Source organism: Oryx dammah, unplaced genomic scaffold (assembly GCF_014754425.2).
Source record: "Oryx dammah isolate SB20612 unplaced genomic scaffold, SCBI_Odam_1.1 HiC_scaffold_29, whole genome shotgun sequence".
Taxonomy (NCBI): Eukaryota; Metazoa; Chordata; class Mammalia; order Artiodactyla; family Bovidae; genus Oryx; species Oryx dammah.
The window spans coordinates 9920413-9938502 of NW_024070213.1; the positions used below are offsets into that span (position 1 = coordinate 9920413).

The window sequence follows — 18090 nt, forward strand, 5'->3', positions numbered from 1 at the left end:
GGGTGGTGTCATCTGCGTATCTGAGGTTATTGATATTTCTCCCAGCAATCTTGATTCCAGCTTGTGCTTCTTCCAGCTCAGCATTTCTCATGATGTACTCTGCATATAAGTTAAATAAGCAGGGTGACAATATGCAGCCTTGACGTACTCCTTTCCCGATTTGGGAACAAGTCTGTTGTTCCAAGTCCAGTTCTAACTGTTGCTTCTTAACCTGCAAACAGATTTCTCAGGAGGCAGGTCAAGTGGTCTGGTATTCCCATCTCTTGAAGAATTTTCTACAGTTTGTTGTGATCCACACAGTCAAAGGCTTTGGCTTTGCATACAAATGGGTGTATCTTTCCTTTTCTCCTTTGCCTTTAGCTTCTCTTCTCTTCTCAGCTATTTGTAAGGCCTCCTCAGACAACTGTTTTGCCTTTTTGCATTTCTTTTCTTAGGGATGGTCTTGATCACTGCTTCTTGTACAATGTCACGAACCATAGTCCTGTTCATAGTTCTTTAGGTACTCTATCAGATCTAATCCCTTAAATCTATTTGTCACTTCCATTGTATAATTGTAAGGGATTCGATTTAGGTCATACCTGAATGGTCTAGTAGTTTTCCCTACTTTCTTCAATTTAAGTCTGGATTTGGTAATAAGGAGTTCATGATCTGAGCCACAGTCAGCTCCTGGTCTTATTTTTGCTTACTGTAGAGAGCTTCTCCATTCTTTGGCTGCAAAGAATATAATCAATCTGATTTCAGTGTTGACCATCTGGTGATGTCCATGTGTAGAGTCTTCTCTTGTGTTGTTGGAAGAGGGTGTTTGCTATGACCAGTGCGTTCTCTTGGCAAAACTGTTAGCCTTTGCCCTGCTTCATTCTGTACTCCAAGGCCAAATTTGCCTGTTACTCCAGGTATCTCTTGACTTCCTACTTTTGCATTCCAGTCCCCTATAATGAAAAGGACATCTATTTTGGATGTTAGTTCTAGAAGGTCTTGTAGGTCTTCATAGAACCGTTCAACTGGTCAGCTTGGGCTGCTATAACAGATTATTGTAAACTGAGTGGCTTATCAATGAGAGACACTTACTTCTCATAGTTCTGGAGGCTAGCAGTTCAAGATCAGGCTGCCTGCCAGCATGATAGGTTCTGCTGAGGGCCCTTTTTTGGGTTATAGTCTGTTAACTTCTTTCTGTATTCTCAGGAGGCAGAAAGCAGGCTACAGAGTTCTCTGGGGTCTCTTTCTAAAATCCTATATAAGTTTGCTCCAAAAGTTGCTCTGCTCCACCCAGATGAGCTAATCACCTTCCATTCCCAACTAACACCATCACATTTGGGGGTTAGGATTTCAGCATGTGAATCTGAGGGGATATAAACGTTCATTCCCTAACAAGAATATTGCAATAATTATGGACAGAAAATAAGCAAACTGGTTGGTAGCAGTGGAGATGAAGTGGAAGAGGTCAGAGTCTAGGTGGTGCCAGTGGTAAAGAACTCGCCTGCCAATGCCAGAGACGTGAGATACAGGTTCAATACCTGAGTGGGGAAGATCCTCTGGAGGAGGGCATGGCAACCCATTCCAGTATTCTTGCCTGGAGATTCTCACGTACAGAGGAACCTGGTGGGCTACAGTCCATAGGGTTGCAAATAGTCGACTCGACTGAAGCGACTTAGCACGCAGCCAACATAATTTCCTGGTCTAGTGGGTAAGCATTTGAGAAGAAGGATCCAAGGGTAACTCCAGGAGTTCTGGGCTGGTATTGGAAGGGGGGAGCTGCTAACTGCTGTTGTGGGTAGGCTATGAGAGTGCAGGTCTCTGCAGTTTGAGAGGAGATGGTCCTGGTGTGGGTCTCTTGACTTTGAGCTCCTATTGGACCTCAAGGATGAGGTGTTGAGTACACAGTTCAGGGGAGGAGTCTGGGCTGAGGATAGAAATAAATGTGGGGATCTTGAACACACCAAAGCCAAAACTTGATTGGATTTTCTGTTTTTCAGTTAAACTGCTGTTTGGTGTGGACCTGGCACTTAGAAATGAGGTGAGCTGTTTGAATGATATCTGAAGAATTTGCTAGTTACGCTACCTAGAGCGAGGTGGGGCAAGACGGAAGCGCTGCTAAGTGGAGTGGGAAAAAAAACCTCTTTCTCTCTTTTGCAATTTCATTTCGATTATTGCACACAGCACTTCAGGAGACATTCTTTCCACAAACGCCTGCATCCTTCACTCGATTAAAAAGCCGTTACTGTTTCATTTTCAAACAGGCCCAAATGGAGGGAATTAAGGTTAAAAGAAGTGAAGTTCCATACAGCCTGAGAGTGCCAGGACAGAGCTTGGAGCCCACGACTCTGTCCCTGCACCCAAAGAAGCTCAGCGGTGGGCGGGGTTGCGGGGCGTCGGATGGAGACGGGGGAGGCGACTCGACTGGTTTGCCAGCGGCTGGAGAGCGGAGATCGCTCCCACCAGGGGTTTGGGGCCGCGGTCCCTTTAAGGCCGGGCGAGTGATCTCAGCCTCGCGTTCGCCGCCCCGCCCTCCCCGGCGGCGCGCTCAGTGCGCAGGCGCGCCGCGGCGGCACTCGGCTGGGCCCGGGACGCGCCGGCCAGCGGCGAGACTTCGGGGCCGCGGTGCTGTCCGCCTACCTCGCTCTCCCAGTCCGGCTGCCGCGCGTCGCCCGCACACGCCGCCGCCATGGGCTCCTGAGGTACTCTGCCCACCAGCCCTGCGCTGGAGGCCCCGAGGCGGGGGGAGGTAGCCGAGGGCTCTCTGGAGCGGAGGGGCTGCTCCGATCTGGAGGGGCCCGCTCGGGGGGTCGTCCCCGCGGGTCGCCTTGGCCGCAGGTCCTCAGGCGGGAACGGGGACGGAGGCGGCTGGCTTGGCAGCGGAGGGAGGGGGCGTCTACGGCCCCGCCGGCCTAGCCCTGCGCCTTCTCCCCGCCTTGCGAGGTCGCGGGGCCGCCCGTGGGTGTGCCCTGGCCCCCTCCTCGCCAACGTGGCGGGGCCCGCGCCTGGAGTGTAATCGGACCTGCCCGTGGGGCTGGCTGGGGGAAGAGGGGAGGCGGGCTGGACAGGCCGTTTGCAAGTGGGATTGTGTGTGCCTGGTGGGTGTGCTGGCGCCTGGCACGACCGAGTGAGTGGGGGAGCTCCTGTGCCTGGGTTGGGGGGGTTCGCGGGGGGCGAGCTGTGATCTGGGATGGTGGCTGGCCTGGCGAGGCCTCCCGAGGATGCGTGCATGGAGGTGTACACGGCTTGCATACAGGTCTGCAGTCTGGAGGGGCGCCAGCAGGAACCTGGGGCTCCAAGGATGTTTTCTTGGGAAAGGACCCCCGAGACTGGTTTAGGGCGTGTGCATGCCTGCCCTAGGTTTCCTCCTTGGACTACGCTGCTGGGGTCTAGTGCTGATGGACTCTAGGCCAAGGTTGGAGGATAGGGTTGAGAGGTGGGCATGAGTATCAGTTCCCAACTCATATATGCCCCCTGGAGTTGTGTAAGGCCAGGCATTACACACACACACCCAGGGCACTTTGGGACTAAGCAGGTGTTTGCGCGTCTGATACCTACGAGTGAGGCAAAGGCCATGTATTATTTATCTGTCTGCCTGGTGCTTTATGTAAGGAAAGAAGCAGCAATCAGTGCCCTGGAGGCCCCTGTGCCGTGGAGGCAAACAAGCTCACACACCTGCCGAGGAGGCACAGATCTCAGAGGTGTGACTCCTTCACAGGTTACATGTGCAGCGTCCCTTCCTATCTCCCTTCCTTTTCCGTGTGCTGGAGGGTGCCATGTGTGTGGGGGGGGGGCCTGCAGTCAGGCCTGTGTGCCCATTTTATCAGGCTTTGAACACGGAACACATGGTGCCTCTGGGATTCAGGACCTCTCGAGTCGGTGGGGGAATCCAACTTAAAACCAAGTAGTCACAATGATGTGAAAGATATAAAACAATAGAGGCAATGCAGAGTAGGTTCAGTGCTGGGGGAGGGGGCACATGGCCAGCAGAAAAGGCTCCAACATGAATGAGGTAGGGAGGTGCAGAGAGAGCTGAGCTGAAATGGAAAGGTAACTAGCGTTCCTCTGATGCTATGGTGCTTTCCATGTATGTTTCCCCAGTTAGTTCTCTCTGAGACTGTGAGAATATAGAACTGTTTGTTATCCCTCTTTACAAATGTGGAAACTGAGACCCAGAGAGAGCACGTGACTCCTTGTCCGTGTATGTGGGAGGCCCGTATGGAGTGATCCATGAACCAGCACCACTCTCTTGCTGCCAGGTTTTGCTGCCTTGTAACTTAACCTAGCGGGACTTCCTAGGTGGCTCAGGGGTAAAGAATCTGCCTGCTAATACAGGAGATGTGGGTTTGATCTCTGAGTCGGGAAGATCCCCTGGAATATGGCATGGCAACCCACTCCAGTATTCTTGCCTGGGAAAATCCCATGGATGGAGGAGCCTGGCGGGCTACAGTCCATAGGGTCACAAAGAGTCGGACAGGACTTAGCAACTGAGCACGCACAGCTTACTGAGCGTCTACTACGTGCCAGGCACTATGCTAGGGGCACAGGGGTTTAAAGATGAATGGGACCTGGTGCCTGGCCTCTGAGGGCTTCTGGTCTGCTAGGAGATGGACGTAGACACGTAGACAGTCCAGACACGAGGCCCTGATAGCTAGTGTGGGTGGAGAAGGCACTGTTAGCTCCCTCCAGGAACCCCACACGACCTGGTTCGTTTGTGCAGCTTAGGGGGGATGTGTTGTCAGTTGCTCCCACGTGGTAGTAGTGGGTTATACCAGGAACTCCATCGAAAGGTGGCCAAGAGGGTGGGAAGAAGAGCTTCAGGGCAGAATGGGTGCAAGTGATCTTGTCCTAGTTCGCTGGGGTTGGCCGAGTTCTGCAGAGCTCGGGCTTCTGTCTGGAGGCTGTTTTCTCCTCTGCCTTTGAGGTTTTGCTCCTGGTTCCTGGCAGGCCGGCCGTGCTCTCTTCCCCGAGAGGGGCTCCGTGCTATTTCCAGTCCCTGCTGTGCTCATTTCTCCCTGTGAATTCCCTGGAGTGGAAACAGCCTGGGAAGGCAGAGGACGGCCCTTCATTGTTTTGAAACCAAGTAACTGTGAATGCGCTTCTCACTCAGCTGGGCCTGGAGACTGGGGATTTGGTGTGTGAGCTGTGGAAGCAGCTGGGCCCTGGAAAAGCTCTGGGGGGGGGGTCTGCCGTTGGACCGTTATAGGTAGCGAGCACTTGCTGAAGACCTACTGTGTGCCCAGCACTGTGCTGAGTCGTGGTTGTGTCTCTTGCGAGGCAGTGGTTGGCTGAGGCTGTCCACCGGCTAACAGATACATGACAGACAGTGCTCTGCTTGTGGTGAAAACAGAGGGCCCTAGCGGAGCCAGAGGACAATGGGAACAACAGCTCGTTTATTAAGCACTTACTGTGTGCCAGGCACAGTTCAAAGCGCTCTCGTGAATTACTGCGTTTCATCCCCCACCACCCAGTTAGGTGGGGACAGTTTGCTCCACGTTTTTCAGAGGAGGCAGCCTAGGAGGGTAAAGCTGCACTGTTCGGGGAGCTGACCCCGGAGCCCATGCTCTTCCCCACTAACCCTGGGCTGTGCCAGGCCTGGAAGGACAGGGATGCTCTGCCCAAGGAGAGGGAGAGGACCTTGCAGGCAGAGGGAGCCCCCGGGCAGAGGTGCGAAAGCCTGAAATACCTCGCCTCCCAGACATGGCTGCAAGGGCCTGGGGCCTGAAAACCTTTGAAGGCCCTGCTAAGGAGTTCAGACTTGACCCCAGAGTGGCCAGCAGGGAGTCCTGAAGGTTTCAAAAAGGAAGCAACATCCTCAACTGCATATTCCAGGGCAGTATGTTGGTGTGTCTCCCTCTTCCTTCCTTCCTGCAGGTCACTCCAAGGACACTGGACTTTTCTTCCTTTTGCTTTCCCTCAGGTCAGTGGCATCCTTTTGGTCCCTGTGGCCTTTCCCTTCTGTTCTTCCAGCAGCTTCTGGTCTTGACAGCCTGTGTGACACAGAACGGGCCTCTGGAGCCCACTGCTGTCAGGGCAGTTCTGACCTGGCCGCTGTGGCTGGTGGTGGGGGTGGCTTTCTGAGCTGGAACTTCGGTCCCTCCTGGCTGTTCTGGGCCTGGCAGGTCCTCCCTGACTTCTCACCCTAAGGATCTGGATTAAGTGGGTGGCCCTCTTGCCCATCTTGCATTGTCCAGGCCCCCATGCTCATGAGCGCTATAAATACAGGCAGGGGTGGGGCGAGGGACAGAGCGGGAAGTGGGCATAGAGAGCTGGGCTTAACCGCCCGATCCCACTTGCGGGTTCATGGAGGGCATGCCCTCCCTAGCCGCCTGCTTGGCTGGGTGTTGAGTAGCCAGCTGAGTGCCCCAGCCTGTCCCGCCCTGCAGGGCTGAAAGACTAAGGGTCTTTGCACAGGATGTCTGGTGAAGCACGGCAGAGGGGGGTCCACGTCGGCTATGGGAACCCATGGGTGTAGGTTGTGGGGGGAGGAGTCAGGGATGACTTTTGAGTAGAGTGCCTTGGGAGAGGAGGCTGAGGATTCAGAAAGGGGACAGAAGTGGTCACTGGGAGCACAGGGCCAAGAAGCGCCCCTTGGGGTCCCGAGGAGAGAGGGAGGTCAGCCGAGCCTTCTGGAGAGCGAATTGAGGGCTGAGGTTCAGTCTTCACTCTCATTAGCTGCGTGGCCTTGGACAAGTTGCGGACCGGGTTCTAATTCCCATTCTTTGAAAATAGGGGGAGATGATGCAATTTCCTTCATCTGTGAAAGGACAGTAGTAAGAGTGTAGCCGTCATACGCCGATGATGTTCTAATGTCTGCATGGAGTTACCACAGCACTCGGCCCATCGTACGTGCTCAGTAAACAGTGGTTTTTATTATTACCTTCCAAACTGTTTAGTTTATTCAGGAAAGAGGTGTTGCACACTGTGTGTCAGTGCAGGGAGCTGAGTATCCATCTGGGGAGAGAACCGCTCCAGGTGTCATGGGTACTCTGAGGGAACGTTGGGGCATTCCTGCCTGGGCAGGGAGTTCTCTGACCAGGTAACATGTAAGCTGTCACCTGGTGTATATGGAAGCAGGTTCCAGGCAGAGGGAAGAGCATATGCAGAGCAAAGGTCTGAGTTCTTTGTTTGCAAAACCATTTGGCATCAGGGCTCAGCACATAGTAGGCCCTCAGTTAATGTTAATTGAATGTGATCTTCTTGGCTCCAAGAGGACAGGAAGGGGAGGAAGTACAGTGTGAAGGTACCAGGAGAATATTTGGATGGTCCCCAGGTTTCAGGTTATCTCATGTTCCCTCCCCGTCTTGTCTCCCTCTGCCAAGTGGCCTGCAGTTCAGGTACCTTAATTCAATGCAGTTAAGCTGCTGGGTTGTCATCAGGGACTCAGGCCTGGCCCCCACTTTGCCCAAGTCCTGGGAGGGGCGGCACTGGAATTAGGCAGCACTTGTTCACGTTGCTGTTTGCTGCTGTTTTAGTGCATCTGAAACCCTATACCAGGGCAGAACTTAGAAGGGTGACACGGGCCTGCCTCTGTCTCGTTGGTTGGTTTTCCATTTTGGGGTTAATGGTGGCTCAGTGTCTGGCATGATGCCTTGCACAGAGTAGGTGCTGAAATAGTTTTTGACCGAACAAGCCAACACTTGGATGGCTTAATATCATTGCCACTCAGGATAAAGCTAGAATTGCTCTTGAGAAGTGACAGGTCAGAACAACATTGTTTATTAGGACTGAGCTTGTATCAGGAACCAACAGGTACATTGAACAGCCTTGGGTCTGCCCAAGGGCAGGCTCTGTCTGATGGCCTGGAGGTCTCGGGCCTGGGCTGGGAGACAGGAAGCCCCACAGTCACCTCCTTTTCCTTCTCTTCTGGGGCGGAAACCGGAGAGGGAAGATCCCACCCAGAAAGCCTTTGTGCCTAACCTGCGTCACTTCCAGCTTTACTGTGTTTTTAAAAAGTCACACACGACGAAATGAGCATTTCACGGAAAGCTTGTGATGTTTCAGCCTATGGAAAACAATAGGCATCTCTGCTTTTGAATATAGTACTTGTTGGTTATAGTAAATTTGGAGCACAGAAGAGAGTGGAGGGTAAGAATAAAAATCACCCCGGTTTTCCAATAACCAAGAAATAGTCACTGTGGAAAAGTGGCATAATCCTCCTAGGCATAATCCTGCGTTATCTGGTTGTTCATATCACAGTGGGTCACAGGCCTTTACCCATGCCATGAAAAAGGTAGCCATCGCTGTGAAAGAATTGGAGAGGGGCTAAAGCAGAGCCTCCTAGTGCTTTGTGTCAAGGTTTCTGTGGGAAAGACGGGGTCCCCACCCTGTTTGCTGGATGGCCCTACGGTGTGAGGAGCAGGTGGGACACTGCCCAGAGTCAGAGAGCCTGGTGCTGACCTTGGTGCAGTCACTTGCCCTCCAGTGGGGCTGCTCGTCACCTGCTGGCTGCCACAGGGCCCAGAAGAGGTCCTAGGTTAGAAAACCTTGAACCTCCTCCCACCCCCAGAGGAGGGGCCTGGTTTCTGTTTTGGAGGGAGAACCCGTCTTCATCGTCACGTGAAGATGGATGGAGAAGGGGTGTGTGTGTGTGCACGCGTGTTTTCTTTTCCAACCTGAAGTGTGTTTGGCGATCTTCCGGAAGACTTCAGTCTCCTGGTTGGGGAGCCATGATCTGTGGGCCTTGTAGCTTCTGGCCAAGGGTGGTCCCAGGATGGCTGTCCCCCACCCTCACCTCCAGGCAGGGGGTGGCGTGAGACCTCTAGAAGTTACCGCATCTGTCACCTTGAAAGGGATTTTCAGATCTGACAGCCTCCGCATCCTAAGTGAAATGTGTGTGGAGGTTGGTACCTTTATTTTTCTCCTACTGCAGCCCCTGTGGGCAGCCTGTACCCAGGGAGGCCCTGTCCTTCTGGCAGGTGGCTGGGTACCTCCATCCTTCTGGGCAGAGCTGTTCACCAAAGCCCTCTGGGTCATCACTTACAGGAAAGCTCCAGGCGAAAATAACTAACCCCACGGCGGCGGCTGCTGTAGCTGCTGGCAGAGGCTCTTGGTCTCTATGTCTCTAGCAGTTGTGTATTTTATTTCCATCTAGAACGAACAGAGAACCTGAGTTCCACGAGCAGTCGTTTCGGGTGCCTGCAGGCACAATGATAGGTGTTGGTAAAGGGATGTGTGTGAAGAAATGAGTATTAATCAATGTTCTTTTATTAATTAGTACTAATATTCCTAATCCTCACTGGGATTGGTGTTAAGGCTTTGCAGTTTGTGAATGACTTTTCACAAATAACATTTCATTTAATCCTCCCAAAGGCCCTGGCATCTTGAAAATTTTTGGCCCGTTTTGTAGATGGATAGACTGAGGCTCAGAAGGGTGAATTTGCCTAAGAAACTGTGGAAGGAAGCACCCAGGTTTTCAGTTTCAAATCCTGTGCCCTCGCTGCTCTGAGTGGCCCCTCCAGGACAGCCACTACCCCCAGAGAGCCTGCAGTCCCAATGGGAAGCCTGGCAGGTGGATTGCTTCTCAGACTTGGAAAGCCTGTTAATAGAGAATCTGGTTGAAGCTGTGGGGGCCCCAGGAGGCAGCCCTCTGCTCTGCCTGCCGGTGGCCTGAGGAGCTGAGACTCCCGAGGAGAAGGGCAGCTGAGCTGGGGCTCTGACGGACAGTGGGGGTGGGCAGGTGGAGGAGCCGAAGAAGGCTTTGCAGGTAGGGGGTCCACCTGGAGCACAGGCCCAGGCTGGTGAGTGGAGGAACGGAGGGAGTGAGCTGGTCTGGAACAGTAGGTGTCAAGGCGTCGCTTCCAGGAAGAGAAGTGTGTCTCCCCATGAGTTGGTCAGTGGGTTTTAAACAAATAGTATGTATGAAAGTCTGGACTTGACAAGGCGGTATATTTGCTTTACAAAGAAAGGCTGATGCATGGGGCAGTGGTTAGAAAAGTGTTAACAGCCATAACCTCAGTGCATCTGAGGATGATTCGATTTACAGGAGGCCCTGGCCATGCAGTCTGCTGGAGCAGAGCACAGGCTGGGAACGGGGAAGGCTGGCGAGCCTTCTGCCCCTCGAATGCTGCCTTTGGTTTGCCAAGAGGTATCTCCCACTCGACTGGGACAGAAGACCACTTCTTCCATTTGCCGTTTGGGGTCGTTGAGCTGGATTTATGGGGGTGGGAGAAAGCCCCACCCTGCCCGCTGCGTTTACCCAGCTGTCCTATCTCACAGGGAGGGCACCAGGCATCCAGAGGCCCGCCTCCATCCTCTGCCGCCGCTTGATGAGTGAGGGTTGGGTGGCCGTGGCTGTTACGTAACAGGTCTGCTGGACACAGCGGCGAATGGAATGGAGCCTGAATGTGTCATGCAGGTGTCCCTCCAGCTCATGCAGGCGCGGGTCACTGGATCAGGATGGCCGGACTGAAAGCACCCCGCCTTCCCAGGCTCTGCACCCCCTCCCCTCCCCACCAGGCCTTTGTCGTCATCTCCCTGCCTCTCCCCTGGCACCTTTGCCCAGAGAGACCAATTAAAGCCGGGTGTCGTGGTGACTGCAGTCTTTGTCCGTACCCCCACTGGCCTTGGAACCAGAGCCTGTCTGTACCAGGAAGGGCCGAGGGGTTGAGCAGGTCTGGCCCTTCACTCACAGGTGAGGAAATGCGAGTTCATGGACCAGGGCACTGGCGAGCCAGGGCTGCTCTGGGTCTAGAGCCATCTTCTGACCCAGTGCTCTCTGTCTGCTGAAAATGGGGCTTTTCTCTACTATCTGTTCATCTGGATGTCCGTGGGACTACCTGTTGTCAGTATTTTCCTCAGTAATTCAGCTTCTTTCTTGGATGAGTGATTAAAATGTATCCTGCATCTCCAGCAATGTTTTTTACAATTACAGATGCTTGAGGCTCTCACCCGGCAGTTGCACTTCTAGGAATTTACCCTACAGATGAAATTCCACGTGTACAAAGTGACTGTGCAGTTAGTCACGGCTGCCTCTTTTTTAATAGCACAAGGTTGGAAGCAACCTGAAAGTCCATCCGCAGAGGGCCAGGAACAAAAAAAAAAACTATGGTCCATCCACACCATGGACCACTGTGCAGCCATGAAAAGTAAGATGGAGACTCCTTGCCATCCACAGATACAGAGCAATCACCAGATAGATTTCTGTGAACGAGGCAGGTGCAGGACGTGTGTGTCTGCTGTGCCTCCGTCTCTGTGAAAGTGAAGGGAAGTGGAAAGTGCATTTGCTTCTGTGTGTGCTCAGGGTCTCTGGGGGTTCACACAAAATCGGTGATGGGTGCCTCTGGGGCCGGGGTGGTGCCTGGGAGCTGTTCACTGGAGACCCCTCATACCTTTTGAGTGCCGATTCATGTGACTGTGTGACTTTTTCAAAAACTTAAAATGAATACAGTTAAATAAACAAGAAGCACAGGAAATGTATCCTCACCTCTTGCCAATGCAGGAAGGCCAAGGCTACCCTGTCAAGGAGCAACGTCCTCACTCAGGCCCCTGTTGTAGTTGTTATAGTCGTGTCCAACTCTTTGCGACCCCATGGGCTACAGCACACCAGGCTTCCTTGTCCTTCACTATCTCCCAGAGTTTGCTCAGACTCATGTCTGTTGAGTCGGTGATGCCATCCAACCGTCTCATCCTCTGTCCCTGCCTTTTCCTCCTGCCCTTTTTCCCAGCATCAGGGTCTTTTCCAGTGAGTCGGCTCTTCACAACAGGTGGCTAAAGTATTGGAACTTCAGCTTCAGTATCGCCTTCCCAGTGAATATTCAGGGTTGATTTCCTTTAGGATTGACTGGTTTGTTCTCCTTGCTGTCCAAGGGACCCCCTGACCATCAGTTAATCAAGAATGCAAGCTTGGGTCTCACGAAGGGGAGCAGATGTGGAAGTTTGGGTGTTTCTTGGGAAGTCTGGCCCCTAGCCCCAGCCCTGGAGAAATGGAGCCCCCTCCCTCTGGTCCCTCTGAAGCCCTGCTGTTGTCTGGCTTGGTATTTAAATCCCTGTTCTGATATGTTTATTTTCTGACCTCTGAAATCTTCAGGGGTTCCCCCTCTGACACATGAATGTAGTCGCTGCCCCAGGCCCTGCTTATTGGGCCCCTGGTTGAGTCACCCTTGACTGGGCGCCCTTTCTTCCACGTGCCTCCTTGCCTGCCCACCTCTGTGCTGTTGCTCATGCCGTTCCCTCTGCCTGCCTGCCTGCCTCTCCCTCCCAGGCGGTCTCCACGTGCCCAAATCCTATCTACCTCTGAAGGCCCAGCTCAGCTTCCACCTCCTTCTGCCCTCTGCCCTCCCCTGTTTCTTTATCTCTTCCTCTCCACTGCACTTAAGCCTTTTACACTGTGTCCTAGGTGTCTGATTCCCCACTGGGCAGCAGGTTCCTTTAGGGCCAAGTCCACATCACAGCCCCTGTTTTGTTAGATGCTTGCACTTTTGTTAGAGTGGGTGAGTGGTGGCTGCCCTCTTCGTGGTGGGATCAGGAGGCGGGGGAGGGGGGCAGGGCCCGTTTCACATCTGTGAACCGTGGTGCCTGGCACAGGGCGGGTGCAGCCTCGTGGCAGGAATAACAAATCTCACGGCCCAGTGCTCTGTGTGCATTCTTTCCCTGGTCCTCGCAAGGACCCAGGAAATGCTGTGCTTTCCCCTGTGGTTCCTCTGTAGGTTGAAGAAGCAGAGCAAACATCAGGTCCAGGTCACACAGTGAGAAGTGGGATCGGACACAGGTCTGGCTGCCTCCAAAACTCCTGCGTTGGATCAGTTTTTTCTACCCCTTTCCCTGACTCAGCAGTGATGCCAGCAATCCCCTGGCCAACTCCCATCACCTGCCCCACTGGTCATGGGCAACCTTGCATTGTTATTTGAGTGTATTAATATTTTCTTCCCTACTGGACTGTGAGCTCTTAAGGGCTAGAGCCTTGCTTGAGATACCCTTTGGACTTAGCACACAGAAGGTGCTTGAAGGTGTATGTTCATTAACCTGCTACAGTAAAGTACACAGGTAGGTGTACAGTGTGATGATTTTTACATCTGTAAATACCTATGTAAACCACTGTCCAGCTCAAGCTGCAGAACATTCCCAACCTCTCCCTGGGGCTCCCTGGGGCTTTCCCCGGGTCAGAACCTCTGAGGGAACCACTCTCATACCTCACGACTATTGACTGGATCTGGCCTGCTTGAAAATGGAGTCATGTCTTTAGAAGAGTCACCCAGGTTGTGTAGAGCAGTCCTTGCTCACTGCGGCATGGAAGTCCACGCTGTTTCAATACACAGTTGGTCCTTGAACATGGCTTTGAACTATGTGGGTCCACTTATCCATGGAGTTTTTTTTCCATAAATGTGCTCACAGTGCTGCCTGATCCGTGGTTGGTTGAATCTACAGATGTGGATGCAAAGGGCTGACCGTAAGTTATGCGTCGGTTTTCCACCCCCGAGGGCTGGAGCTCTCACTCACTGTTCCTGGATCCACCATCCCTGTTTATTCATTCTGCGTCCAGGTTTTGGGTGTTTTAAACAGGGCTGCTATGAAATGTCTTATTCTTATCTGTGGGACACACGTGGATTCCTGTGGGGTGTGCACCCAGGGTGGAATGCTGGCTCAACCCACTCAGTACATACATGTTTTCATGAATGACATTCAGGCTGGGATTTCTCAATGGGTACCCAGGGCTGAAGCTGGACTTCTTGCCAGAGGAGTCCCAGGGGTCGGGGCAGGTTCAGCTGTCTCAGCTTCCACAGGCTGTTATTCCGGGCCAGTGGGACTATTGAGGTTTAGAGTTTCTCATCCAAAGGGGACACATTCACTTAGGGCTGGATTGGGTTTAGCTGGCTGAAAAGGTGGTTTCATTAGAGGGACACAGAGTCTAGTTAGAGAGGCTGAGCACTGGCCCATCTGTTCTCAGTTTGGGAGAAAACTGTAAGGGTCAAAATTTGGCCTGGTATGTATTGGAAAAAAAAAAAACACCTTAATTACAAGGCTGAATTAAGTAAGCTCTTGCTGAAGGATTTTGGATTACTTTGTTCTCTTTCATTTCGGCACCTACCCCCCATCCCTACCACCAAGTGAAGGAGAGATACACACTTGGATGGTTTTTCTTTCCTGTTGAGAGATTCGTGGGAACTTGGCCCCAGGAGAAGAGGGACAGATGCCGAGCCACTGGAGTGGCCTTGGCTTGTCTGCGTTGATCCCAGGGGAGTGGGACCCAGAGATAGGACCCTGCCCCCCTCAGGAGGGCATGTGATACTCTTTCCAGAGGCTAACCAGGCAGAACCGCCCAGCCCCTGGCTGCTCTTTCCCTCTAATCCCCTCTGGAGAAAGGCCAGGGTGAGGGCTGCTGACCTGCTCTGATGTGGGTCAGCCTCCCCCCAAAAGCAGCCACCCAGAAGTTCACAGAGCGGACAGCCCCCGGAGACCAGAGGGCCTGTCATCCCCCCGGTGGCCTAAGTGGGAGCAGCGGCCAGTTCAGATTAACCGTGCTCAGATCAAGTGGTGCCTAGTGAGCTCTGTGGAGGTGAAAGTTTCTCCATGGATCTTAAATAAAAGAACTGAAATCCCTCCCGGGCTGTGTTAATATTCCAGAGAAGTGCGGGTGAGTGTGTTGCCAGCCCAGCTTGGCTCATGGGTGTGTAGCAACCATCCGAGCAAGCACTTCGTGGCTGCAGCTCAAAAGGGTTTGGATCGGAACCTAATGAATGAAAATATGACCTTGGAAGGTTTAAAACAGAGCTGACCACTGGAGACAGGACTGGCCTGGGTCTCAGAGATTGTTGGGTGGGTGCCCTCCCACCCTGGCCAAAGGAGGGGATGCCTGTGAAGCGGGAGCGAATTGTCACGGATAACGCCATGCCCTCCTGACCCTGTCCTCGGTGCTGTGTCGTAACTTGTTTATTTATTCCCTGCAGTTCTCTCGAACCTAAGGGTGGCTGCAGCCCCATCTTACCACTGAGGAAGCTGCAGCAAGGAGAGGTTGTGTAACTTGCCCACAGACACAGAGTGAGTACGTGATGGGCCTGGAAGTCAAGTCCTGCTGTCTAACTCCAGAGCTCACGGCTCTTTAACATTTAACAGCCCTTGGAAATCCGGGGCCTGGCAGGACGGCGCTGGCAGCGTGAGGAGCCTTTTGCCAGGATTCTATGGGTAGATGGCCTTAGCCCTCCAGACCCCTGTTTGCCTCATCTGTAAACTAGGTGTATCAAGTTTCCACTGCGGCTCTCACAAACTGCCAGCAATTTAGTGACTTAAAAGATGAATTTGTTCTCTTCTGGTTTTGCAGTCAGAAGTCTGAAATGTATTCACGGCTCTGAAGTCAAGGCGTTGGCAGGGCCCCATTCCTTCTGAAGGCTCGATGGGGGAGAATCTATTTCCTTGCCTTTTCCAGCTTCTAGAGGCCACTTGCGTTCTTTGGCTCAGGGCCCTTCCTTCGGCGTCAAAGCCTTTCTTTTCCCCTCTTGTAAGGACCCTTGTGATTCTGTCTGGCCTACTCAAATAATCTGGGATAATCTCTTCATCTCAAGAGCCTTAACCACACCTGCAAGGTTCCTTTGGCCATTTAAGGTAAAATATTTGCAAGTTCAGGTGAATATCTTTGGGATGCCTTCCACACAGAAAATCTGTAGGAGACACAAAACAGCGAGGTATCGCCCAAGCAGGAAGTGAAATGATAGAATAAAATCTGGGTGAGATGGTGAAATACCTAGTTTCAAGGCAGGTGGCTGAGTCTGGGGACTATACATAGCTCCGTAGCTTTTCTGGAAAAGGTGGGTGTCTTCAGAACGGGAGTCAGCCAGAAGATGTCTTTCCCAGAGAAGGACAGGGTGGGGCTGTATTAGCAGCCGTGAGCATTTGCGTCACTCCAAGTTGGTTGCTAAGCTGTGGCGTAGTTCATCAAAGCTTGCCAGGGCCTGGTTGAGTTTTACTTGAGGCGCCCCCATCTCCCTGTACTCTGATCCTGTGATCTCAGGTGCCCTTCTGGGGGCTGATAGGAGGTGTGGAGGACGCTCATAAGCCAGCACTCCTCGCTTGTGTGCTGGGTTTGCCTGACCCTGTTCCCCCAGTCCCCTGAAGCCGGGCTTTCTGCACCTGCCAGGGGAGTTCTGTCCAGTCTTGTGGCTTGCTGCTCCCCGAGGCCCTTCCAGAAGACCCTGTTACCCTGCCAAGATGCTGCGACTCCAATAAAACCCACTCCCCACGGCTGTCAGGAGTGCCTTGTCAACTGCAGAGGGCCACCTGCCAGTCAGGACGCCACGCCCCTCACCTGACAGTATCCTGCTCTGGGTGCACCTCGGCTGAGTGTGCTTGTCACCATGCCCCCACAGCAGTCATTCAGCAGGCACATTTCATCGTGGCACTTAGTCCCTGCCCTCATGGAGCCCGACTCAGGATGTTAAGGGAACAGATTTAATGCCAGTTGCGGTAGATAATGGGAAAGGCCAGGGAGGACATGCCACGTAAAAACTAATGGTCCATAGAAGGGGTGACAGCTACAGAGGCAGGGAGGAGGGGGTGGTGGTAAAGATCCGGGGGCGGGTGGCACAGGAGAAGGTGTTGTTCCTGGGGGTTGGTACAGGGCTGGTGGGAGGTATCATAGGATGTTAGAATTGGAAGGAGTTGCAGAGCCCGAACATTCATTTGGTTTCTCCCGCCCTTATCCAGCCAAAGCCTGTTGAGTGCTGACCACATCCAGGCTCTGAGGTAGGTGCTAGAGATCAGAGCTGCACATGAGACATGACCTCTGACCTCCACAGGCTTGCAGGCTGACTAGGGAGAAGACAAGAAAGAGTAAACCACCCTCCAGAGGTTCCTCAACCAGTGTCCCTGCACCAGGAGACCTCTAGCCCTGTTTGATTGGGAGCCTCCTCCTTCTGAAAGCAGCTAGAACATTTTGCTATCTTGTGCCAGTTGGTTCAAACATCCCTATCTTGGCATGTTCTCACCTTCTTGTTGCTCACACCAGGTAGACTAAGTTCTGATGGAGGACTTGGGATAAATCCTTTTGCCCTCAGTGGTGTGGCCTCTCCACGTTGGAAGACGTGTGTGAGACAGCGTGACTCAGCCTCCATCCTTTGCCCTGGCCTATCCCTTCCTCCAGCCAAACATCGAGGTCCTTCAGCAGAACTCTGAATGGCGAGGAAGGGACCAAGTGACAGAAAGCTGGCAGCCTGCATTATGTGGCTTAATGCCTGGCATTCATCAGTTATCTGATTTATCCTTCTCTTCCAGGTCCCTGCTGTGTATCTGGTGCTATGCCAGGCCGAGAGATAGATGACTCAGGTGTGGGGAGACGGGAACACTGTCAGAACAAACCTCATGGAGATAGCTGGGAGGGAGTGGGCCAGCCCTCACGGAGGTTGTGATGCTGAGGATGGCTCGTGGGTGAAAGTGGTCACTTGCCACAAGGACCAGGGCTGAGAGGAGGGTGTGTTGTTGGGACCGGGGCCAGGCCACATGTGGAGGGACCCTGTGTTGCCAGCACTCAAGGAAGAGGCAGGGAGGGAGGCTGGGGCCTTGGCTGCCAAGGGCTCTGGACCTCTGCATACCACCATCAAAGCCTAATGCATTCTCAGAGAATTTCAGATCAGGAGGAGGGATGTTGGCATGTTTGAAGAGAAGTGAAAACATAAACCGCACTTGATTCCTGCTTCCTGGAGCATCACTCCCCAAAGCGTTGGAGGATGGTCCAGGGCCGTGTCCCTTCTCCTCCTTTCTGGAATCCAGAACGCTTGAAATCCCAAAGGTTCTTCCTAAGTCTGCAGCAAACTAATTTTGTGGCAAAAATCTGACCTGAATTGATGCGAGACTAATTATGGTCTTTAAAAATATCTCACCTTTCTCTGTGGAAATGCTATGTGTTTGATTTGGGGGTGCCACCCAGACCCCTCTAGGGGTGTTAGCACATAAGCAGTATATACAGCACTATGCACGCGTGCTAAAGTCGCTCCAGTCGTGTCCGATGGGAGCCCAGAGGGTCATGAAGAGTCGGACACGATTGGAGCGGCTTCACTTTCACTTTTCACTTTCATGCATTGGAGAAGGAAATGGCAACCCACTCCCAATGGGCTGCTGTCTGTGGGGTCACACAGGGTCAGACACAACTGAACTGAAACGACTTAGTGGCAGGCTGTAGCCCACCAGGCT

The 18090-nt window shown here is 53.0% G+C and overlaps 2 protein-coding genes across 3 annotated transcripts in view; one reads left to right on the plus strand and one right to left on the minus strand.

Annotated features, from left to right (window-relative positions):
- The first annotated feature begins 1993 nt into the window (after positions 1-1993).
- TMEM184B (transmembrane protein 184B) overlaps positions 1994-18090 on the plus strand; it is a 51138-nt gene continuing 35041 nt past the window's right edge. The window contains exon 1 of one of the 2 annotated variants that reach the window (XM_040233308.1): positions 1994-2014. The gene's annotated coding sequence lies outside the window, so the exon portion shown is untranslated. Of the gene's footprint in view, positions 2015-2511; positions 2676-18090 lie in introns of those variants that run through there. The other variant, XM_040233307.1, reaches the window with a different exon arrangement.
- Positions 2461-3225, minus strand: LOC120857770 (basic proline-rich protein-like). Its single transcript, XM_040233506.1, has one exon. It carries the CDS (start codon positions 3223-3225, stop codon positions 2461-2463), a length of 765 nt encoding a protein of 254 aa, XP_040089440.1.

Coding starts and splice junctions, on each gene's coding strand:
- LOC120857770 (XM_040233506.1), bottom strand. CDS start 3,225: ATGCAAGCCGTGTACACCTCCATGCACGCATCCTCGGGAGGCCTCGCC.